At 42.6% G+C, this 25,937-nt stretch overlaps 1 protein-coding gene across 1 annotated transcript in view; it reads right to left on the bottom strand.

Annotated features, from left to right (window-relative positions):
* The window catches only part of FRMD6 (FERM domain containing 6), a 171,822-nt gene that overhangs the window by 3,828 nt on the left and 142,057 nt on the right, over positions 1 to 25,937 (bottom strand). Inside the window, 2 exon segments of the mRNA XM_033950666.1 lie at positions 3,332 to 3,423; positions 21,964 to 22,095. Of these exon segments, the coding sequence (XP_033806557.1) occupies positions 3,332 to 3,423; positions 21,964 to 22,095 (224 nt within the window).

The following is a 25,937-nucleotide window of genomic DNA, read 5'->3' as shown; positions in this document are numbered from 1 at the left end:
TCGTTTCGTGGTTAATATCCACTTCTTCAGGGCTAACTCAACCAATGAATCAAACCTAAAGTAAATAATTATTGCTGTAAAGACAGCCAGAAACCATAGAGCATTTAAACCCAGAATAGTGCAACACCTGCGATGTGCAACGCCTATTTACGGTATGGCTCTACTCAACATACACCTATCAAAGGTATGTGTTCTTTATAGTGGAGTGTTTTTGTCATTTTGTTTGTGGTTTTCCCTCCATTCCTCCTTTTGTTTGTTTGTGATAGTCATGATGTATTAAAACACTCCATAGGTCATATGTTGAAAACGAGTAATTACACCAGTGACGTGAAGGTCTAACAACATATGCAGTATTGCTTACACACAAACACTGAGCTCTTGCCTCTAGTTCACATGTTCAGGTCTTGCTGAGCTGTACTTATAGTAAATGCTATCTGAAAGCTATTGATGGCTTAGATGAAATAAGCGAGAACTCTCGGAGCCCTTCTCAGTGGACAAATGTTCACGTCACAATAAGTAGAAACAACTGCTACAATTAGGCCTCTCTCTTGCTCTATTTATTATAGGAAACTGAATACAATAACTGATGAAGACTTTTAAGTTCCATCTAGTCCAGTGTATCGCAAACTGTGCCCCGGGCACTAATGTGCCCCAGTAGACTCCAGGTGTGCCCCAACGAGATACCGATAAGGAAGAGAGGCGCCGGCTAACTACATCTAGGGTGTGCCTCTCATGGCTAGCGCTGACAACTCTCCTCCTCGCCGGCGTCTCTCCTCCTCTTCCCACATTTCCCCTCTTCCTGGATCCCCCCACCAAAGAGATAGCTCTAGAGTTGCAGCCATAGGGCCTCCGCGCATGCGTGGACGTCGAAACGATGATGTCATGCATGTGCGCGACGTCATCACGTCGGCATCCCGCACACTTCCGGGTGCCTTCCGGCTGGGGCACTGAGTTTAGCATGCCGCCAGCCGGAAAAGTCTGACGGACACTGGTCTAGTCAGTCCAGTTTCATTGCTGATGTGATGCTATAGACTCCACTGATCTCTGACTTTCCCCTCAACTCTTTTGAACCAGAGATTGGTGCTAGAGAATGACACGGTGACAAAATTCATCACCGTTCCCGTCCCCACGGATAACTGCGGGAAATAATCCCATGTCATTTTCTAGTGTCTATTTCAACCTCAGTCCTTCTACACCAGCATTCTTCAAAGCAAAGCTTGCGGGTCAGTGGTTGTGGCCATTCATACTCTGATTCTTATGTGAGCCAAGGATAATGAAGCCATTGTGACATCACTGATGTGATTGGCTCTTAGGCACTGGTGGAATGAGGCATTATGACATCACAATATCTGCTCTTGATACCAGAGACTGTCATTCTGTAGTGTCTATCTCAACCTCAGTCCTTCTACACCAGCATTCTTCAAAGCAAAGCTTGCGGGTCAGTGGTTGTGGCCATTCATACTCTGATTCTTCCCTCTCTCCTTAAAGAATGACATGAAGATAGTTTCCCGCGGGGACGGGAACGGTGATGAATTTTGTTACCGTGTCATTCTCTAATTGGTGCTTATCCTGTGTTTTCTTTAATTTTCCCCCACTGATTTTTATCTCATCCTGGAGGTCATTCTATGCATCTGCCCTCCTTTCCATGAAATCACCTATATCCCCAACTGACCAGTATATATGCTAATGCAACATACATTGAATAATACCTTAGATAAGTTTTTGATTTTTAAATTAAATAAAAAAATTTAAATTAAAAATTTTTTATATAAATTAAAATTTTATATAAATTAAAAAATTTAAATTAAAATTTTTTTATATAAATGAAATACCCTTAAAAAATCTGTCTCTATGGAAAGACATTCAGGGCTCCTTTTACTAAGTTGCGATAGCGGTTTTAGCATTGAGCTGGCGTTATGCGCGCTAAAATTCTGTGTGTGCTAAAAACGCTATCACCGCTTAGTAAAAAGAGCCCTTAAAGTTTCTTTTTTTCTTTCACTGGGCAATTTCATGCTGGGAATGCGAAACCCAATCAATGTATCATAGTGAATAATACTGCATGCTGGAGATAGCTTGGAGTTGAGCGAGGCTGCTCGTCAGAGAGCCGCTGAAGTTTTCAGCTCCGGTGACTGAGTAAGCAGCACTTGAAGAAGAGCGCATCGGAGATACATAAGCCATTCATAGGACTAATTTATAACACGTAGTATTGCACTATAATGCACTGAATGGGTTTCATATATTCACCATGAAATTGCCCAATGGAAAAACCCCCCAACCTTTCACCTTTAAAAATAAAAAAATGTATCTAAGATATTGTTCAAAGTATATCACATTAGAATATATTTATTTATATTTATATTCCACACTATCCAAAGTTCTAGGTGGGTTACAACAAACACACAAAATTATTAAATTGAGACAATAGACAATGAACATTCAAGGACAAATTACAATGAAAATATATTAGCCAGTTAGGGGTATAAAGTTATACTGATGCACCTGTCCATTGTAACTTCTTGGGTAACTGACCCAACCTCTTATGTAATCCAAACTTGAATTGAATAGGTAAAGGTAGAATAGAAAACCTGATTAACATAACATAATGTAAAGGTGATTTCAGATATGGCCAAATAGATATAAACGTATTAGAATAGGAATCCTTTCCATGAAGACATATTTCTGGATACTGTTCCTGAGCCTACCCTCTTGTAAATACTGTCAACCAGCCAGCCTTGTTCATGGTCATATGATATGATGATTTTCCCAGGGGAAAGGGAGGGAAATCTCCCCCTCCCCCTATCCTCAGGGGGAGGCATTAAGCATTCAGGGACTGGCGGAACGTGCCAGGGGGATAGATCCGAGTTTGTCTGAGCTGTGAACAGAACTGCTATATTGGGGAAATGGATGCTAAGGACGTTGCAATGAAAAATTGGTATAGACGTGAGAAGATTAGTTCATCTCAGGCACTATAAGTCAATGGTGTGTCTGAAAAAGAGTAATCCGTTCTAGATGAATTCCAGATAACAGGCAGAGGAAAAGTTAGAGGGAAACTTTATAACGATGTACAGGGGAATCTGTAAGTGTTCAGTCCTGTTCTGCAGAGACAGATCCTGTAAAGTTATAACTTCTCTTTGTTAATGAGGGATGAAGCTCGTTTCCCTCTAGTTGGCAGTGAGAGAGGAGAAGCCCTGTCCCAGACACATGTTACCTGGCAGGACAAACTAAAAGCCCTGTTAAAAAGTGAAGGAAAATGTTGTAAGAGAGGAGGCATTTGACCATTAGATGGTTCTTAGACTTCCAGTAAGTGATTCTCTGTCAATGCATTAAATACCTGTGGTAAGGAATCTATGCTCTGCCCATGAAGCTTCACCACCGTTTCCGAGGAACTAGACGTAGATGAGCTTATTTCCTTTACTATTAATCCTGAAAATGGACAAGAAAAAGAAGATATGAACAGCTTCTCAATGTGTTCTCTCCTTCTATATTCAACACAAAACTTACAATTTTGTTAACAGCATAAGAGTAGTAAAAAGACCAAATACTGTAAAAACAAATATAATGAGTGAGGTAAACTCAAAATCAGCAAAGTAAAGCTTAATAATAAGACTACCATGAACCAGTTTAAAATAAAACAGCACTGAAATTCAAATGCCAGCATAATATTTATATAAGGCAGGTCCTAGAACAGGAAAGTAGGGGCTCAGCAGGTACAGAGCAGGGAGGGCATTGCCAAGCCTAATGCTGCCTGATTCAGGGAAAAAATTTTCAATTTGATTCAATTTGGCCTATTGAATTGATTTTTCGATTCGATTCAAGTCACTTTTCCCGCCCATTTAGGTGTATTTTTTCAAACGGCCTGATGGGTTTATTTTTGTACCCTCTTCACCCACTCCACCCGTCTTTGCCCTCTCCAACACCATGCCAGCACTGTGATGTAAACAAAATAAACAAAAAAAGATTTTTCCTCTCTCTAATAGGTCTACTGCAATGCCATCTACTTAAGCCTATCAAAAAAAGTCTTCAAAGACTCCAGCTAATCCAGAATACTGCAGCTAAGTTGATCTTTGCAAAATGCAAGTCTGACCATGTCTCCTCACTCCTAGCCAAAATTCACTAGCTCCCAGTGATTTCCAGAATCCATTTCAAATGCTCCTGCCTGGCTTTTAAGATCATTCACGGCATCCTTCCTCCCTTAATCCCACTATCTTATAACTCCTCGAGTCCTGACTCTACCAGACCCGCCCAAAGATATAAACTATCCTTCCCCTCTCTACACGGTATTTGCTATGCAGGCAAACTGGGAAAATCCCTTCTCTTCAGAATCACAGGTCTTTGGAACGACCTTACTACCCCGCTGCGGAACCTGGGCTCCCTCCAATTATTCCACAAGCAACTGAAAACCTGGCTTTTCAGTAAAATGTAATTCTATCCCCCCTTACTCTTCTCTTCTATATATAAGTTCATGTAAACCTTTTTTTTCCTTCTCTTCCTATATTTTAAGTTCTTGTAAACCGTGCTAAACTCCACATCCGTTGAGATGATGCGGTATATAAACTTAAGGTTTAGTTTAGTTTAGTCCTAGTTCAAGCTCGCTGTCTAACACCAGCTCTGGCAGAATACACATTTCAAATCTGACATATTGTAATCACAAAACAGAAGATACAATTATTTTTTCTACCTTTTGTTGTCTAGTCATTTCATTAATCAAATCATGTTGGTCCCAGGCTCTGTTTTCTGTCTGTCTTCTGTTAACTTGCTTACCAGGGTCTCATGCCCATTTGACGATTTCTTCTTTCTCCGTGCTCCCCATTCATCTTCCATCTCTCTACCTTCTCTTCCTGTCATATCCAACATTTCTGTTTCCCCACTGTTTACCATCTCTTTCTCTCCCTGCTTTGTGCCCTGAATCAAACCTCTCTATTCCCCTGCATGCAGCATCTCTCCCTTCCTCCCCTCCACCATATGCAGGATTTCTTCCTCTCACCCCTTTCTGCCTCTTTGTTGCATTTCTCCCTTTATCTCCTCTACCCCATGTCCAACAATTCTTCCTTTCTCCTCTCTTCCCCCCATATGCAGCAGCTTTCCATCCCTCCCATCCCATCCCATCCCTCGATACAGCAGCTTTCCATTCCCCTGTGCAGCAGCCTTCCATCCCTTCTATCCCCCTGTGCAGCATTTCCCAATCGACCAACTGTGAATCTATATTTGTAGTTTGAATCCCACTGCCATAATATGACTTTGGCAGTGGGATTCAAACTTGCGATGACATGGACCCCGCTTTCCTCCAGGGCACTGGAATCTCCCAGAAGCCATGTGATCTGAAGCTCAGGGAGCACAGCAGGAGGAGCCGTGACACAGGGCCCCTTGGCCTACAGGGGGGCCTCCTAAGGCAGCAGCAGCGTTGGCCGGCAGGCAGAAAGAGGCGGTGAATTGGCTTCTTGCAGCCTGCCCGCCAGGGCTTCCCTCTGCTGCGTCATCAGTGACTTTTTACCTGCTGGCCTCTGCCACTGTTGCTGCTGCTTTAGGAGACCAGGATGTATCAGGAGACTCAGGACTAACTAAATTGGTGAGTCTGATTTAAATTTTTATGTGAATCAATTTGAATCAATTCACCGAAGTGAATCAGTGAATCAATTCGAACCGGGCAGCACTAGCCAAGCCCAGATAAAACCCCACAACTCAGACCAGGCAAAGAAGCCCTGGGAAGAAAGAAGCCATCCTGTAGTGAACTTACAACTTGCTAAGATAGGTCAAACTTTTAACTTATGTATTTTTAAGAAGCTGCTCTTGAGGCCTGGTTGGAGCCAGACCAGCAGTTGTTCAACATTGTAAGGCTGCATATATATTGGGACTTGGGCCCTGTCAACAACAGACTAACATAGATTGCATCTAAGTTTCCAGAGACTTTATTCCTCATTTATTGTGTCTGTGAAGGAACAGGCTTTAGCATTTGTGTTAATAAAAAATTTTGGGGTTTTCTTTTTATCTTTGTCTGGTTTTAATTTTGAAGATTCACGCTCAAACCTTATACATACTACCATAATACCTTTCTTATATGTTCGGGTCAATATTTTAGGAAACTATCCAGATAACTGCAGCTGTTATCTGGATATTTCCCTTAGTATCTGCTGTCTGTGGATATTTGGCAGTGCTATCTGGGCATTGCACTAATGCCAGTGTTGATCACTTCCAGTAAAGGGATTTAAGTGCTCTGAAAAGCTCATTTGCAATGCTTTGGATAGCTTTCCACTGAGACAACAGAACGGTCTCACAGCTGGCAGAGACTCCACTAAGGTACACCTACATAGAACTGGGTCAATATTTAGTGAATGTGATGCTCTCAGTGCCAACCACGGTGGCTAAACAAAAATACAGTCATTTACCTCCTCTTTTACAAAGATGTGCTAAGCTTTTTAGCGCGTGCTAAATATTACCGCGCACTAAACACGCACTAAACGCTAATGCGTGCATGTTATTCTATGGACGCTTAGCGCGCCTTTATAAAAGAGGGGGTTAGTGGCAGTATCTGTATTGCACCCTCTGTGCGTTGTCAATGCTGATAGTTATCTAGAAAATAAAGGTATCTGAAAAGCTAGCCAGGTGTAGCTGGGCCAGAAACATTGTTCAATATTGCCAGCCCTAATTACACTGCAAGGAGGGTACAATCTGGATACTAAAGCTGTTCAGACTGGCACATATTTATTTAAGTCTGAACACTTCTACATATGAACTTTGGGAGTTTTTAAGCACTTTGGGAGTTTTTCTAGCCAGTGTGTGGCCTAGTGGTTACAGCTACATCCTCAGCACCCTGAGGTTGTGCGTTCAAACTTCACGCTGCTCCTTGTGACCCTGGGCAAGTCACTTAATCCCCCAATGCCCCAGGTACATTAGAGTGTGAGCCCGCCAGGACAGATAGGGAAAAATGCTCGAGTACTCATACCTGAATGTGACTCACCTACAAACTCACTGATAGTGTGGAATAAAAGTGTTACAAATAATAAATAATGCTCTAGGGCTTTTTTCCCCATTTTTTTTCTCTGAGTCTGGGAAGTATATAAGGGTTATTCTTTTGGATTGATTTGGTATACTTAACCCCATGGCTTTTTGTGTTTGATTCAGGTCAATACCTCAGTCTAACTACTACACTTATGGTGGAATATGTCAGCCTTCCAAATCGCACCCTAATCCCACTGTACCTCAGTGGTGTACCTAGCATATGTGACACCTGGGGCCCATCATTTTTTGGCACCCCCCCCCCCCACCATCTGTACGAAAAACATGATTTTTAGTAACAAGCCACACGTCACACATGAGTACCTAGGAAAAGGCAGCATCTTACATATTGCAGTGAGCAGTACATCAATACACCCATTGTAAAACTAAACAAGCCAGACCAGTACAGATCAATCCTACACCGTCAATCCTAACAGAAAACCGTATCTTTCGAACACACAGAACACAGAAAACACCTTCGCCTAGTATGGAATATGTCATCACAAACTAACCCCTCATTCTTTTACAAAACTCATAGAATTCTGAGCATCAGAGCTGCTACCACCACGGCTGGCGCTAAAAAACACTCCACAGTTTTGTAAAAGGGGGGATAAAATAGAAATACATAGACAAAGGTTAAATTGAACCAGTAAAAAGCTGGACTCTGCATAAAATGCAACACCACAGAAACAGTGACATATGTCTCCTAAAGCAATAAATAGATAGAAAATTTTTGTTCTACCTTTGTCTTCTCTGGTTTCTGCTTTCCTCATCTTCTTGTTACTGTCTTCCTTCCATCCACTATCTGCTATCTCTCTGCCCCTCCCTATATGGCATCTTCTCTCCTTCTATGCCCCTTCCAGAAACTGTATGCCTCCCCCTTCCATCTCTCCTCTAGACCCCTCCCCCTTTGGTCTGGCATCCATCATCTTCCCTCTGTTCCCTCATGGTCTGGCATTTTTCTCCTTTCATCTCTCTTTCCCTCCCCCCTGTAGTTTTTAGCATCTCTCTCTTTTCATTTCCTCCGCTCAGATCTGATATCTCTGACTCCTTCCCCGTTCTCTGGCATCTCTCTCTCCTTTCTATCTTCCCTTTCCTTCTCTGGTCTTCCTTCTTTATTTTCTGCCTCCGTCTAAATTAAATTCTTTCTTATTATGCAGTCCTGTTTCCCTCTTTTCACTATGTCTACTCACAGCATGCCACCCCTTTCCTTCACCCCTCCACTATCTCACTAACTCTGTCTTATTCCCCCATCCAGCATATATCCTTTTTCTTTATCCCTCCTTCCATCCAGTATGTGTTCTCTTTCTCCACTTCCATTCAGCATTTTCTCTCCCTTCTCCCCACTTCCATCATCTGACCTCTTCTCTCTCCCCTTTCTACCCACTTCCATCACCTGCCCCCTTCTCTCAATCTCTCCATCCACCGCAGACCCATCTTTCTCCCTTCCTCACCTTTCCGATTTTGGCAACAAGATCTGCAACGCCCCCCCCCCAGACAACAGGCCCGGTCCGACAAACCTCCCTGCCTTGTGGCCGGCGATGTCTAAACTGCCTTCTTACAGCAGCCGGAGCGTTGTAGTTGCATATAGCTGTTGCAAAGGTCGTCTCTGACGCAACTTCCGGTTGTGTCAGAGATGACCTTTACGGCAGCCACACGCAGCTTCAACGCTCTAGCTCAGGGGTGCCCACACTTTTTGGGCTTGCGAGCTACTTTTAAAATGACCAAGTCAAAATGATCTACCAACAATAAAATTTTTAAAAAACACAGAGCACACTGTACGCTGAGAAAATGTTAATTATCATTCCTATTCTGGGGTTTGTTCAAAGAGGTCAAGGCTGATGACTCTATGCACTGTCACCTCAGTAACAATCATACAAAAATAGACAAATATACCCCCTCCCTTTTCACTAAACCACAATAGCAGTTTTTAGTGCAGGGAGCTGCGCTGAATGCCCAGAGCTGCACTCGACGCTCATAGGCTCCCTGCGCTAAAAACTGCTATTGCGGTTTAGTAAAAGGGGGCCATAGTGCAAAATATAGGCAGCAGATATAAATTCAGACACATTTTGATCACTAAATTGAAAATAAAATCATTTTTCCTACCTTGTCTGGTGATTTCATGAGTCTCTGGTTGCACTTTCTTCTTCTGACTGTGCATCCAATCTTTCTTCCCTTCTTTCAGCCTGTATGCTTCCTCTCCTCCAGACCTCATTCCCTCCCCCAACTTTTTCTTCCTCTCTCCCTGCCTCCCTTTCTTTTTTCTCTCTTCATGCCCCCTTTCTTTTTTTTTCTGTTTCCCTTCTATCTCCCTGCCTGCCCCCTTTCTTTCTTTCTCCCTGCCCTCCACCAAGCCACTGCTGCCACCTTCGGGGAACAGCCCCAAAGCCACTGCTGTGGCTGCCCCAAGCTCTCTCTGCTTCCCTGCGTCGGGCCGACTAGCATTCCTCTCCCCGACGTAAATTCTGCCGTCGGAGAGGAAGTTCTGCCCAGCCAGGCAGCGATTGGCTGGCCCGAACTTCCTCTCTGACGGCAGCCTTAGGCGGGGTGCACAGCCAGCCAGGTACGGAAAATGGTCAATCGCCAATGCAAAGTGAGTCTATCACGGAGCCCGGGATGGGCTCCGCGATTGACTCACTTTGCCTTGGCGATCGACCATTTTCCGGACCTGGCCAGCTGTGCACCCCCCCTAAGGCTGCACCTGGGGCGGACCGCACCCCCTTGGTACGCCACTGCTGTACCTACATATAGGTGATACCTGTTATAAAGAATGACACAGAGACAAATTTGTCACCATCCCCACGGGACATATCTCCATCCCTGTGAGCTCTGTCCCTGTCTCATCCTTGCAAGCTTTGTCCTTATCTGCACAAGCCTCAAACACTTTAAAATCATAAGTGTTTGAGGCTTGTGCAGATGAGGACAGAGCTTGCATAGATGGAGCAGGGACAGGAACAGAACTTGCGGGGATGGGACAGGGATGAGGATAGATCCCGTGGGAACAGGGACAAATGAGTACCCATGTCATTCTCTACCTGCAGACATGTCATATCATAGTCAGTAGTTAGTGGTATAGAAGCTTTAAATAATAAGGGCTGTTGGTGTGGTATACAGTTGGGTCCAGTAGGCTTTGGGTAGGTTGCGGAGGTCTCACCGTACTATATAAGGGGGTTATGATGAGATGTGTACCTGGGACTGTTTATGTGAAGTTCACTGCAGTGCCCTCTAGGGTGTGCTTCAGCTCTACTTGGATGTCTGTGTGTGCCCAGACTACTAAAAATGTTCACTCTCCTATATCCCAATAGCTTGTTTTCTGTGTTTTTCTTCTGGACTTTTTTTTTTTTTTAATGGTACAAAAAGATAGCATATTTGATAAATGGTCATTTTTGAAAAAAACAAGATAGACATTTTGCAGTTTTGAAAACAGGCATGTTTCGCAAAACATCTAAACTCTGATTTCGAAGTCATATCGAAAATGCCCCTCCACATTTTTAACTTGAGAGTGGTTCAAAACACTGCAGTTCGACTGATTTTTGGTCTAAAAAAATGGGAGCATATTGCTCCATATTATCAGAAACTTCACTGGTTGCCGATTGAGGCCAGAGTTTTGTTTAAATTTGCTTGTATTTGTTATAAATCAATCTTTGGCATGTCACCTGGCTACCTTGTTTCCTATTTTTCTTTGAACCACTCAAATAAGTTTACACGTAGAGTTTGTTTGTTTACATTCCCTTCTGTTAAATTATGTTGTTATACACATCTCCCTCGGTATTCGCGGGGGATAGGGGCAGAGCCGGACCGCGAATAGGGAAATACCGCAAATATCCGGCTCTAACCCACCCTCGCCTCCCTCCCACCTTTCCCCAGCATCCCAGCCTTACCTGGTGGTCTAGCAGACTTTTGGGGCAGGAACTCCCCACAGCCATTTCCTATTGGCGATCTACACGGGGCAGGAGCGAAGGAAGATCGCTCCTGCCCCGAAAGCCCGCTAGACCACCAAGTAAGGCCGGGATGCCGGGGGGAAGGCAAAAATATGGGTTTGTTTTTTTTCCCCCTCTCCCCCCAAAAATCGCGATTATGTGAAATCGCGAGTGCGGAAACCGCGAATGGGGAGGGGGGGAAGTGTAAAAGGTTTCTTGAGAGAACCCTTTCTTTTCAGGCTGCTAAATTGAATTGAATGTTTGGTTTGGAAAAATTATGCTAGGTGCTTCTTCCTATCTCGATTTTAGAAAATTATTGAAGACACAATTATTTGATAAATTTGTATCCTAATTCATTCTGTTGTCTTTTAAAATTTAGGGCTCCTTTTATGAAGGCGCGTTAGGGCCTTAATGTGTGGAATAGTGCGTGCTAAAATGCCACACATGCTAGCCGCTACCGCCTCTTCTTGAGCAGGCGGTAGTTTTTTGGCAAGCGCGCACTAAAGTGCGTGCTAATCCGGTGCGTGCGCTAAAACCGCTAGCGCACCTTCGTAAAAGGAGCCCTTAATGCATTTCCTATCTTTTACTATCTGATGTATTTCCACTTTCAAATTGTATTTTTCGCTGCATGTTCAGTTTTACTTGTAGTGAACCGCCTAGAACCACTCCTGGTCAGGCGCTATATAAAAATAAAATTATTATTATTAACTGTAAGTGGTTAAATACAGTTCTGGCTACGTATGGTCCCAGCATCTAACTTGAACTAGATTATCATATAGGTAAATGCGGAATATAAATGGAACCAAAATGTAATATAATGTAATTACATAATTGGCTCATACCACACAGCCTCGGGGCATCTAAATGGAGTTGCCCATTTATGGAAGTGCTTCCGTTCTGCATACAATTTGCAGAATAATGCATATTGGATCAAATTCTATATATGCTGCCAAAAAAAATCAGCACTTAGCACTATTCTATAAACCGCCTCTGGAGGTAGGCACAGTTTATAGAATATGTGTAGCGCTTGTCTGCATGACTAACATTTAAACGTAGCTATTTATGCTAATAAAAACCAGGCCTAAATGCCTGTGCCTAAATTGTGCGCAGATTGGATATATTCTATAACAGTACGGCCTTACATTTAGGAATGCCCATGAGCCCTTTTGATGCAGCAGAATTTACATGCACCACTATATAGAATATGCTTAGAAAGTTGTGCGCATACATTCTAATTAGTGCCAATAATTGCTTGTTAATTGGAATTATTGGCGCCAACCAGTTTGTTAACCAATTAAGTTGCGCGTGCAAATTGTCAATGTGCACAGATTTTCGGCCAAACTTTAGAAACATAGAAAGATGACGGCAGAAAAGGGCTACAGCCCATCAAGTCTGCCCACTCCACTGTCCCACCCCATTAAGTCAGAGTTCTGCTCGACCCACGTAGAGATCCCACGTGGATGTCCCATTTAGTCTTAAAGTCGAGCACGCTAGTGGCCTTGATCACCTGCACCGGTAGTTTGTTCCAGTGATCCACCACCCTTTCTGTAAAGAAATACTTCCTGGTGTCACCACCAAATCTCCCTCCTCTGAGTTTGAGCGGGTGCCCCCTTGTGACTGAAGGTCCCTTAGGAAAGAATATGTCGTTTTCCACCTCGACACGACCTGTGACGTACTTAAATGTCTCAATCATGTCACCCCTCTCCCTGCGCTCCTCCAGAGAGTAGAGCCGCAACTTGCCCAGTCTTTCCTCGTATGAGAGACCCTTGAGTCCGGAGACCATCCTAGTGGCCATTCGCTGGACCGACTCAGCTCGAAGTACATCTTTACGGTAATGTGGCCTCCAGAATTGCACACAGTACTCCAGATGAGGTCTCACCATGGTTCTGTACAGTGGCATTATGACTTCAGGTTTACGGCTGATGAAGCTTCTATTGATACATCCCATCATCCGCCTTGCCTTGGATGAGGCCTTCTCTACTTGTTTGTCAGCCTTCATGTCTGCACTGATGATTACTCCCAAGTCCCGTTCTTCTGAGGTTGTAGCTAGTGTTTCTCCGTTCAAGGTGTATGTTCTGCATGGATTTCTGCTGCCGAGATGCATCACCTTACACTTCTTTGCGTTGAAGCCCAGCTGCCATGTCGAGGACCAGTTTTCCAACTTGATCAGATCCTGCGCCATACCATCCGTGAGATCGCTTTCACCTACTATATTGCAAAGTTTGGCGTCGTCGGCAAACAGCGCTACTTTTCCCTGAAGCCCTCGGGTCAAGTCCCTTATGAATATGTTAAAAAGGGATGGTCCCAGGACTGAGCCCTGCGGCACTCCGCTAGTCACCTCCGATGTCTTAGAGAGGGTGCCATTGACCACTACCCTCTGAAGTCTTCCACTCAGCCAATCATTGACCCATGCCGTTAGTTTCTCACCTAACCCCATCGATTTCATCTTGTTTAATAGTCTACGGTGTGGGACACTGTCAAACGCTTTACTGAAATCCAAGTACACTATGTCCAGAGACTCTCCCGAGTCTAGCTTTCCTGTCACCCAGTCAAAGAAGCTGATAAGATTGGATTGGCATGACCTGCCCCTAGTGAATCCATGTTGACAGGGATCCCTCAGATTCCCCTCATCCAATATCGTGTCTAATTTCCCTTTAAGTAGAGTTTCCATGAGTTTACACACTATTGATGTGAGACTTACTGGTCTGTAATTCGCAGCCTCCGCTCTGCAACCCTTTTTGTGCAGAGGAACAACATTGGCAGTTTTCCAGTCCAGGGGGACTCTCCCCGTACTTAGGGAGAGATTGAAGAGCATGGCTAACGGTTCCGCCAAAACATCGCATAGCTCTCTGAGCACTCTTGGGTGCAGATTGTCCGGTCCCATGGCTTTGTTCACCTTGAGTCTTGACAGTTCTCTGTAAACATCAGCTGGTGTGAACTCAAACTTCTGAAATGGGTCATCCAGGCTTTGCTTTGCATCCAGCCGAGGCCCGTGCCCTGGTGCCTCGCAGGTAAAGACTGAACAGAAGTAATCATTCAGTAGTTTGGCTTTATCGGAGTCAGTTTCCACATACCGTATTTGCCGGTGTATAAAACGACTGGGCGTATAAGACGACCCCCCAACTTTTACAGTTAAAATATAGAGTTTGTTATATACTCGCCATATAAGACTACCCCTTCTTCCGCACACCTTCTGCACAACAAATAAAACTTAAAAGAACATCAGAATTTATTTCAACAATTTTAATTAATTCACTAAAGCTGAATAGAACAATAAACCCATGGGAGCTGCCATGTTATTTGTTTTCTAAACTGTTAACCAAACTGAAACTGTCAATGATAGAAGGAAGATAACACATAGAGGGAGAGAGCAAGTGCCGGGCAAGTCCCTAGCAAGTTTGCTGGCATGACAGTTTCCCTTTAAAAGCCTTCAAAAGCCTCCTGTTCGCCCCCGCAACTTCCTTAAGGGCTAGACTCCACACACGGCCGCATGTGCGAGAGACGTAGTAAAGAGAAAAGGGGTGGGGCCAGAGCGCCGCTGCTTCCCGCTGCGCAGGATGAAGGAGATGGCACCCTTGTCACACTGATGTCCCGCCATGGCCCCGCTGATGTCCCAGCAGGTTTACTAGTACCGTAAGCACCGTAAGGAGGTAAGGAAGGAGATGTTAGGGCATGTAAAGTAAGGGCATGTAAACAGTACCCGGCGTATAAGACGACCCCCGACTTTGGGGAGGATTTTAAGGTACTGAAAAGTCGTCTTATACGCCGGCAAATACGGTAATTCCCATCTGGCGTTCTAAGGCGTACTATCCCGTTTGTGTTCTTTTTCCTGTCGCTAATGTATCTGAAGAAGGATTTGTCCCCTTTCTTGATGTTCTTCGCTAGAGTTTCTTCCATACGAAGTTTGGCCTCCCTGACTGCTGTTTTGACCGCTGCACACTTTGGCCTGTATTCAACGTTTGCTTCTTTTTCCCCCATGCGTTTGTATGATAGAAATGCTCTTTTCTTCTCCTTGACGAGGTATGATACCTTTAGTCACAGTATATAAAATACGGGGCTGCTAATAGGTTCTCAGCCCAACCAACCAACTTCCTAAATTCTGAGCATTATTTTGCCACTGTAGCTGAAAAGAGTATTATCTTTTCTCGTTAAGTGTCATTCTGTATTGTTTCAGATCCATAATTGAACCATATCCACACCATTCTTTTCTTGGTTGGGCTGAGAATTTTTCAGCACCCCCTCGTAATAGCATATATTAAAATATTCTTTTTTGGGGGGGGGGGTTCCCTTAATCTTTTTATAAAATAACCTGAAAAGACAGAAAATAGTATCCCCATGTTGTTTCAAATAACAACATGCCGCTGTGGGGAAAAAGAGTAAGTCACAAGCACTTTGGTGTATTGATTCTTCTGAGGGTTTACTGACCTTGTGCTATCATGGGAATAAGCAAACATGAGTGAGACAGTGACAAACCTGAAATGGATTAAATGCAGAAATGAAGAATAGCATTCATGTCATCTGACAGACAGAAATTCTGCACTGGGGACCGTCAGGCAGACTCATTGAAGGAAAGGAAAACAAAACAAATGTAATATATGGCAGTGGTGAGGAGAATAAGAAAGCAAACATCCTGTTCCTTGTAAGCTGTTCCTTGGGGAGTTAAGTCAGGAGATGAGCTGATTCCATTTGGACCTCTGTTCTTATTTTTCTTATTAATTACTGATCGCTATCTGATCGGATTTCAATAGAAGACTGTTTTCGAGTACGACACCGTGTCATTAATCCCACAGCAAGGGAAAAGCTCCATGTACTAGCTAAAAACCGAAAAATGGGATTTAACCAGAAAGATGCAACTCTATGCATTTCAACTGATGTTTCAACTGATGGAGTACTGTTAAAAAAGGTGCAATTTATATAGGATGTCAAAGGAGGATTTGAGATGTCAAAGCAAAAAAAATGGCAATAAACCAAAAATACAAAATGTCAAACAATTCCTTAAAAGCACATGCCACTATAATACTGCACACAAATATAATGGATCTCAGAAATCTAAACCATGGACCAAATTGATGTCCATTGGTTATAACTGGATTGAATTTTTCATTGTTCCAGAAAAACATTCATAAAATACTTTATAGATATATTACTACCAAATGGAGTGGGCATCGACATGGCAGATGAGGTTCAACGTGGATAAGTGTAAAGTGATGCTTGTCGGTAACAAAAATCTCTTGCACGAATACAGGATGTCCGGGGCGGTACTTGGAGAGACCTCCCAGGAAAGGGACTTGGGAGTTCTGATCGACAAGTCGATGAAGCCATCCACACAATGTGTGGTGGCAGCAAAAAGGGCAAACAGAATGATAGGAATGATAAAGAAGGGGATCATGAACAGATCAGAGAAGGTTATCATGCCACTGTACCGGGCCATGGTACGCCCTCACCTGGAGTACTGCGTCCAGCACTGGTCGCCGTACCTGAAGAAGGACACGGTACTACTCGAAAGGGTCCAGAGAAGAGTGACAAAGATGGTTAAGGGGCTGGAGGAGCTGCCGTACAGCGAAAGATTAGAAAAACTGGGCCTCTTCTCTCTCGAACAGAGGAGATTGAGAGGGGACATGATCGAAACATTCAAGGTTCTGAAGGGGATAGACTTAGTAGATAAGGACAGGTTGTTCACCCTCTCCAAGGTAGGGAGAACGAGAGGGCACTCTTTAAAGTTGAAAGGGGAGAGATTCCGTACAAACATAAGGAAGTTCTTCTTTACCCAGAGTGGTAGAAAGCTGGAATGCCCTTCCAGAGGCTGTTATAGGGGAAAACACCCTCCAAGGATTCAAGACAAAGTTATTCAAATTTCTGTTGAACAAGAACGTGCGCTGGTAGGGCTAGTCTCAGTTAGGGCGCTGGTCTTAGACCAGAGGGCCGCCGCGTGAGCGGACTGCTGGGCATGATGGACCACTGGTCTGACCCAGCAGTGGCAATTCTTATGTTCTTAAAAAGTCTTACATTAAACTTTTCTTTACTGTTTTCTTTTTTATAATCCTTTTGACTGTATTTGTATGGCAAAGAATAAAAAATGTTTTCTTAATTATTTTTAAACGGCACTCAGTACGTTGAATGATAGAAAGGTACAGCAAAGTCCTTATGAAAAATATAGAATAACTAACAAGAACTCCACAATAGTTTCTAACACCTAAATTACAACCCAAAACACTTATCTTAATCTTATCTATTGTTTTGCCTTTTGTCTTTGTTTTGTTCTATTTCTATCATTTAAATTTCTCCAGAATTCTACTGTTCAACGGCTCCCCCTTCTGCTTCTATTCCTTTCTCTCCTCTCTTCTACCTTCCAAAGTATTTAGATCAATGCTGTCTTGTTAAAATGTTTATTTTATTTTTATTTTTCCTCTAACTCTACTTTTCACTTCTCTATTACCCTCCAGGTACTTTAGTTAGATTGTGAGCCTTCGGGACAGTAAGGGAATTTTTCAAGTACCTTTCTTATTTCTAATCTTAATGTATATTTTCTGTAAACCGCTTAGAACCTAACGGATGTAGTGGTATATAAGAAATAAATTACATTACATTATCTTGCTTGTGTTGTTGAGTAAATGCATTCTCTGCTATGAAACGCGATCAGAAGCAGTTAAACAACCAAAGTACCGACGGATCCCGTTTCGCCTAATAGGCTTCTTCAAGGCAAGTGCCAATCTAGCTTTTTGTCAAAGGCTCTGTCGAATGTAAACTCTTTTGTAAAATAGCCAAGAGGCCATGAGCATTTTGAGCACCACACGTACATTGAATTTTGCAGTTACTGCCCCAACCCTTTGGAACTCTCTAGAAAAATTTATAGGAAAACTTAAAAACATTCCTCTTGAAAGACGCCTTTAATCTTGAAATCTTTCCCGTCTTATCATCATGAGTCCTCCTTGCTCCCCACTTTCAGATGAGATTCCCCTTCCTGTTGAATTTCCCCTTTTTTTGGATTGCTCTACTATATTAAGATGGATTTCCTACCTCCAACCCTTTGGTCCCATGTTCGTCACCCTTTTTTTAAAACTATTTTTCTTATTTAATTATTTTACAATGTAAAACCGCATAGAAGTATGATGGCGGTATATAAAATTCTTATTAAACTTGAAACTGGAAGAAGCAATTTTTAAAAAGTTGCATGGGGGGGAGAAGAATCCTGTTTCAGGTAGAAATGTTCCCTGCACAGTACTCTACCTGGGGTCTCACTAAACACTTGTACAGATGGATTATTCCTTTTTTTCCCTGCTGGTTATAACCCTCGGTATGCAACCAAGCATCCTTCAGGCTATAACGTCTGCCTTGTCTTTTTGTTTTACCACCTTGAGATCCTCAGACGCTGCCACTCCAAGGTTCCTCTCCTGGTCCATGCACATCAGCCTCTCTGTATACAGCAACTTGGGATTTCTGCTATTTACTTATGTAGCTGTTTTTAAAATAAGGGCCAAAATGTAGCCATCTCTGGGGAAGGACTAAAATAGCAAATCTAACATGTTAAGAATGGCCAGTTTTTAATGCTATAGGTCCATAAGCAGTCTGCAAAAGTTACACGTGTGAACTTCTGTAACTTTTTTTACACAAAAGGATGAGGTTTAGATTTGTTGTATTACAAATTATTTGCACTAATTCAATGTTCTTCAAAACAAGGCCCAAGGGCCAATGAAGAGCCCTGAAGACCTCTGGGATGGTCTCCATTTTCTTTCTGGTATTTTTCTGCCTCTCTACTAAGTCTCAGAATAGAAAGTGGGAAGTGGATGGGGTGGGGTGGGGAAGTGCCGCATGCCTGAACATAAGAATGTAAGAATAGCCTGACTGGGCCAGACTAATGGTCCATCAAGCTCAGTATCTCTTCTTCACGGTGGCCAATCCAGGTCACAAGTACCTGGCAAACATCCAAACAGCAGCAACATTCCATGCTACCGATTCAGGGCAAACAGTGGCTTCCACCATGTCTGCCTCAATAGCAAACTACAGTGGAACCTTGGTTTACGAGCATAATTCGTTCCTGAAGCATGCTTGTAAACCAAAATACTCGTATATCAAAGCGAGTTTCCCAATAGGAAATAATGGAAACTTGCTTTGATACGTTACCACCCCCTCCCCTGAGGCCAGCGGTGCTGCTCCCCCCCCGCTCGCAAAGGCCCCCCCCACGTGAACCAGCACCCCCCACCCAACCAACTTGAACTCACCCCCCTGGCACTGGCACTGGCACGAGAACCGGCATCGCTCCCCCCCACTCGCAAAGCCCCCCCCCTGCTTGAATTGGCACCCCCCGTGAGAACAGGCATCCCCCGCCCCGACCATCTTTAACTCACCCCCACCGTCTGGCACCGGCACGCAGCCGGTGCCGCTCGAAGATCTTCTTCCTGCCTCTGCCGGCTTTGAGCATGCATCTGCGCATGCTCAAGCCCTTCTAAATCTCGGCGAGTGGGAGAATTAGATATAAAATCTTATTGTTAACCCTTACAACTCATTCAAATAGTCAACCAGAATTCATTGATAGACTCCTTATTCCGTATCAGCCCGCTAAATCCCTCCGATCTACGTCACAAAACCTCCTTGTTGTACCATCTTTGAAATTAATCAATACACCGAGATCTAATAACTTTGCCGTCATTGCACCTTCCCTATGGAATTCATTACCCAATCACTTACGAGCGGAAACCTCAATAAAGCAGTTTAAAGTAAAACTCAAAACATTTTTATTTGAGGATGCTTTCAGATAAAACTGTCCTTTTTAGGACTAAACCAACAACAGTCCCGTTCCCCACCTATCGTTTAATCCCTAAGTGTGTTTTATTTTAATTACTGTAATTCAACCCTACTTTCCAAATTGTGTGTAGTCAGTATATGTGTCCTATGTTAAAAGACTACTAACCTAGTACAGTATTGTATCATAACTTTTTAACACTAAATTTGGTTTGTGCTTTATTTAAAGTTTTCTTTTATCAAAGCTGTACACCGCTTAGAAATTTGAGTTAGTGGTATAAAAATGTTTTAATAAACTTGAAACTTGATCTTAGTCAAGCCACTTAACCCCCCATTACCTCAGTACAAACTTAGATTGTCAGTCTGCTGTACCTGAATGTAACTACCACTGAAAAGGCATGAGCTAAATTCAAATTCCCTTCCTTATTGATATATTTTATTTTTATCTCATCTCTTTTAAATGCATTTTAGCTATGCACACAGCAGAGGAGAGACCAGGGCAGGGTTTGACAGAGGAGCACCGGTATTGGTGATTAGTAGATGGCAAATATGTTTATGTTTATTAAAATGTGATATTCCGCCAAATCTTACAAAAGTTCTAAGCGGATTACATACAAAATACAAAGTTAAAAACTGAAAAGAACTCCATAACATAAAGAAAAGACCTAGTCTCATCATTCATATCTAAGATGCATTTAAAATCCATTCATTCTAAAAAAACAAAACAAAACAAAAAAAAACTGGTTGTTCCACTGCCTGTGAATCTCTTGAATTAATGAATATATTCATTTGGAAAGGAGTCAATTCCATAAGCCTTTTGGAAAAAATAAGTTTTCAACAATTTTTTTAATGTTTTATGATTTAACTCCATGTGAATGGTTTGCGGAAGCTGATTCTATTGACTAGGGGGTAAGAATAAAAAAAATGCCTTGTTACGTGTTGATTCCCATTTTGTTCTATACACAGAGGGAAGGACTCACCTATTGTCCTGTAAAGATGTTAGTGTTTGGTTTGGGGTGTATGGAATGGTCAAAGACTGTAAATAACTAGGTTCAGAAGTATGTAATGCTTTATGTGTCAAAACTAATATCTTAAATCTAATTCTATAAGTGATCGGCAGCCAATGATATTGTAAAAAGAGGGGAGTGACTCGATCATATTTACTTTTGTGCTCCAATAACTTTAGTGCCGCATTCTGTAAAGTTTGTAGTCATCTTATATTAAATTTTGATAAACCAGCGTAAACGATATTACAATAGTCTAGGCTAGACATGAAAAACGCATGTATTAAGGTATGAAAATCCTTATTCTCAAAATAGTTCTCTAATAACCCTCCATTACTTCAGTACAAACTTAGATTGTCAGTCTGCTGGATTGTCAACCAATCTACGCGATTTACACTGGCTGCCTATTAATGCACATATTAAATTTAAGGTCCCTGCTTGATTTATCTTCCATTGTTATTATGTCTACACACTCACTCTGTCATTAAGTCTATACCCTCAATCTGTATTCTCCAATGTCTTGTACCCTCCTGGAAATGTCCAGCTCTCTTCCTATGTAATCCGCTTTGAACCGCAAGGCACAAGCGGAATAAAAATCACTAATGTAATGTAATGTAATGTAATTTTCAAGCTTTTGAAAGATGATGGGCCTTTGATTATTTGATCTTTGTTACAGTATTATCAGCTGTTACGAGTGTTACGATATATGGACAAGTTGTGACTGGATGTGCCGTCTTTGAGTGTGATGAGACTCTCGGGGCAACAGAGGGCTATTGACGATACAAGGGGCATTGTATTGGAACGAGTTGCCCATGGAGATGAGAAGTCTGTCAGGGATTCTGCAGTTTAGGAAGATGTTAAAAACGAGGCTGCTTGAACGAGTGTTCCTTTCCTAAAATGTGGTCTTAATTTTAATTTTATGCTTGATACACTTTCTGATTGTGGTTATTTTAAAGCTTTTGTAGTTTTGGTTGCAGTAGTTTTTAATGTCAACTGTTTGTATAATTTTTATTGTTATGCAATTGTGTGTTATTTTATTATGTGTGCTTTATTGTTACCTGCCTAGAATTGCAGGATGTGCGGGCTATAAATTTAATTTTTAAATAAATAGTCCTTAAAGATCTCAAGGTATAAAAAAAACCTCTTTTTAAAACATTTGACCCTTGATCTGAAAAAGTTGTGTGTATCCACAGTTATTATACCCAAGTCCCTGCATAATTGACCTTGTCTATATCAATTATTTTTTCCGTACGATTCTGTGTGAGGCATTGGCAAGCCAGTGGAAGGCTGCTCTCCCCGAGGCTTACCCGAGTGTCCGTTAAGCTGCCGTGACATCAGCATATCCTCAGTGATGTAAATGCTCAGGTCCGGGCTAACCTCCAGGGCCATGTCACTCATCAGCTCAAAATCTCCGGGGTCGTCCACCAACATTTCTACTTCTGGAGCAACACAACAGAACAAACATTTTTTTCAGCTACAAGGGCAAGAGCTGCAAAAGAAAACATCGCGTTATAACTCACGTTTTACAGCAAATGCCTTCTTGCTGCCCACAGCTGAATCACAACAGCAAAGTATTTTCTTCTATTCTGAAGGCAAGCTTTCTTTAAAAAAAAATGATGGGCTCCTTTTACGAAGCCGCGTTAGCGGTTTAACGCGCAATAATAGCGTGCGCTAATTTGCCGGCCACGCCTCTTGAGCAGGCGGTAGTTTTTCGACTAGTGTGGGGGTTAGCGCACGCTAAAAAGTTGCGTGCGATAAAGCCGCTAACGCGGCTTCGTAAAAGGAGCCCTATGTGTCGGACAAAGATGCGATTTTAGAATGTAAATAACAAGCTGCTTCTAAGTCTTGCTGAATAACGAACAGTACATATTTTTTTCAGTTGGCCCAATAATTTTCTCCTCTTCCTCTGGGCTTCCAATTCATTGGCAAGCAGGACCAAAGCATTGCACTAGCCTAAGTTGCCTAAAATTTAGACACCTGCAGACCAGCCATAGACCTGATGTAACAGTAGGCACAAAAAGGTGGCATGGACTTACATAACTTCAGCAGGAGGAGAATGGGTGGGATGCAGGTTTGTCTCCTACTACAGTACCCTGGGGATGTGAATGCAGTCCCTGTAGCATTCTCAGCTGCATCTGGTCTCGGAAATGGCAATTTTGGATAGGAGCTACACCCAGATCCTATGCATGGCAGTACAGCCATTGAAGCAGCCCTAAAATCTAGTGGTCAACATTCAGACACCTGGTTGACTTATTCACTTGTTTTGGTGCTGGATATTCAGTGGACAGAGGCTGAATATCACCATGTTTGGATGGACATTAAAATGTACCGCCAAAAGTTGTTTGCCGGCCCTAAATTTTGAAATCAAAAGACTTATGCAGTTACACTTCTCCCTTGGTATTCGCGGGGGATAGGGGCAGAGCCGGACCGCAAATGGAGAAAAACCGCGAATATCTTTTCGTCTGGCTCTGACCCGCCCCCGCCTCCCTCCTGCCTTCTCCCCGGCATCCCGGCCTTACCTGGTGGTCTAGCGGGCTTCTGGGGCAGGAGCGATCTTCCTATATTCCTGCCCCGTGCAGATCGCCAATAGGAAATGACTGCCGTGAGTTCCTGTAGTCTCTTGAGACTATGACGGGAGCTCATGGCAGCCATTTCCTATTGGCAATCTACACGGGGCAGGAGCGTAGGAAGATCGCTCCTGCCCCAAAAGCCTGCTAGACCACCAGGTAAGGCTGGGATGCCGGGAGGAAGGCTGGAGAGAGGCGGGAACGTGGTAAACTATGGGTTCCCCCCCCCAAAAAAAAACTGCGAATATGTGAAACCACGAGTGTGGAAACCGCGAATGGGGAGGGGGAAGTGTAATACTTGATGCTGATAACATAAGTCCTTTTGAACACTGAACCCTGTTCTTTTAACCTGAGCTGAAATGGAAGAAATTGCTCAGCAGACCAGCAAAGCAATTACATCCCCACCACTGCAGTTATGCTTTTCCCAAATGATGCTCTCTTCCACCACTGCCTCCATGCTGCACCCTCGTGTGCTAAATGCTACAGCTCCTGTGCTTGCAAATCGCACCCTATCTTCTCTCGTTCCTCTTAAAAATCTTCTTTCTCTCCAGTTTTCACATTTTCTTTCCCCTTCCTAACCTCTCCCTTCCAACATCAGCTCTTTCTCTCTTTTCTTTCTCCTCTCCAAAATCTTCTTTCTCCACAGTTCTTTCCATTTTCTCTCCCTTCCCAGTCTCTTCTAGTATCAGCTTTTCTCCCCTCTGCAAAATCTTCTTTCCCCCCCCCCGTTTTTTTCCCCTGTCAGCATCAGCTTTTCTCCCTTATTGCTCCCCTCTCCAAAATCTTCTTTCTCCCAGGTTTTTCCATTTTCTCTCCCTCTTGTTTCTCCCTTCCAACATCAGTTTCTCTCCTTCCTCACTTCTTTCTCCACCTCCAACCTGTTTCTCCTGATATCTCCATCCATATTTTATTTATTTCATTAGCATCAACTTCTACGTTACAACACTTTCCCAATAAAAGCTCACAATGGTTTAAACAATATCTCTCCTTCTCCCCCGCCATAGAATGATCATCATTCTGCCACAGAATGATCATCATTCTGCCACAGATTCAGCCACTTCACTGGCCCCCTCGTTGTTAATGTCACAGCCCACTTTGCAAGGAATGAGGCATTGAACTCCTATGATGGGAGTATAGCAGAAAGGTCGATATTAGCTTTCACTCCAGCCTATATAGTAGATCAATTTATTTTCTCTCATCATAGCCACACTTTTTGACTCTCTATCGCCTAAAGGTTGTCGCTATAAAGATATCATAATCATCTATTGCCATTCAAAGCAGCCACCTTGGATGCCGACTTTCGTCAATTATTCTTTGCATCCACATCATATAAAAATTTTAGGAAATTGTTAAAGACTTAGGGGTCCTTTTACTAAGGCGCGCTAACCGATTTAGCAATAAATACTAAGGCGCGTTACTTATTTAGGAAATTTTTGAAAGACTAAATTTATACTATATTCTGCATTTGTGGCAATTTTTATTCTGTTAAACCGCACAGATAGGAAGGGTGATGCGGTATACAAATGTTATGTTATGTTATCTTAATAAATAATATATATATATATATATATATATATATATATATACGCCTCAGTTGTGTTATATCATTGGGTTAGCTCCTATATTCGTTTCCCTCGACCCTGAAGAAAGTTTTTTTGTGTGAAACATGCATGTCGGGAGAGTTGAAGACCGGACATTATCACTATAAGCCAAAGCTAAGTGATAGTCTGATTGTTTTAAGAAAAATTTAGCCAAAAGATTTTGATAAAAATTAATAATAATAATAAAGGTTGGACCGACGAAGAGTAATACAGTCGGAGGTTTATACCCTGATGGTGGTTTGAAGGTCCATACAAAAAATCAACGTGAGAATGTTTACTATACTATGGAGTGTGAGTCCTTAATGTGTAATCAACTTAGACAATCATAGTATATGATATCTTAATAAATAAGACATTAGTACTGGGATACCTGATCAATCTTTAAATCAGTCTTGTCCTCAAGGGCTGTAAGCAGACTAAGTTTTCAGGATATCCCCAGTGAATATGCATGAGAGATATCTACATACAATGATTATAGTGGGCATGCAAATCTTTCTCATGCATATTCATTAGGAATATCCTGAAAATCTGGTCTGTCTGCAGCCCTCGAGGACTGAACTTGGAGAAGCCTGCTCTAAATGCTGTATACCCAGTTAGTTCTCGACCAGGGATCTCAAAGTCCCTCCTTGAGGGCCGCAATCCAGTCGGGTTTTCAGGATTTCCCCTATGAATATGCATTGAAAGCAGTGCATGTGCATAGATCTCATGCATATTCATTGGGGAAATCCTGAAAACCCGACTGGATTGCGGCCCTCAAGGAGGGACTTTGAGACCCCTGTCCTGGACCCAACTGGGGCCAGTTTAGAATGATCATTAAAACCTGAGGAACCGTTCCAGGCTAATTAAGGGGAGAAATCAATCCCTAACATCCACAGTAAACAGTTTGAAGGAATAATAACTTTGCAAAATCTTTCATTTACTTGCCATAGGTGTATGGTATTCTGCAATATCCCCAAGCTATTTATTCTTTAAAACATGTATATCCCATTGATTCATACTATTCCTCAGTAGTTCAAATAAGCCAGACAATCATTACAAATGTTCTGAGTTCTGACACTGTGACAGAAGCAAGAGAAAATGCACATTCACTGGTGATGGTAACATAAAAAGGTT

Source organism: Geotrypetes seraphini, chromosome 7 (genome assembly GCF_902459505.1).
Source record: "Geotrypetes seraphini chromosome 7, aGeoSer1.1, whole genome shotgun sequence".
NCBI lineage: Eukaryota > Metazoa > Chordata > Amphibia > Gymnophiona > Dermophiidae > Geotrypetes > Geotrypetes seraphini.
This window is presented reverse-complemented; position numbering and strand designations above follow the sequence as displayed.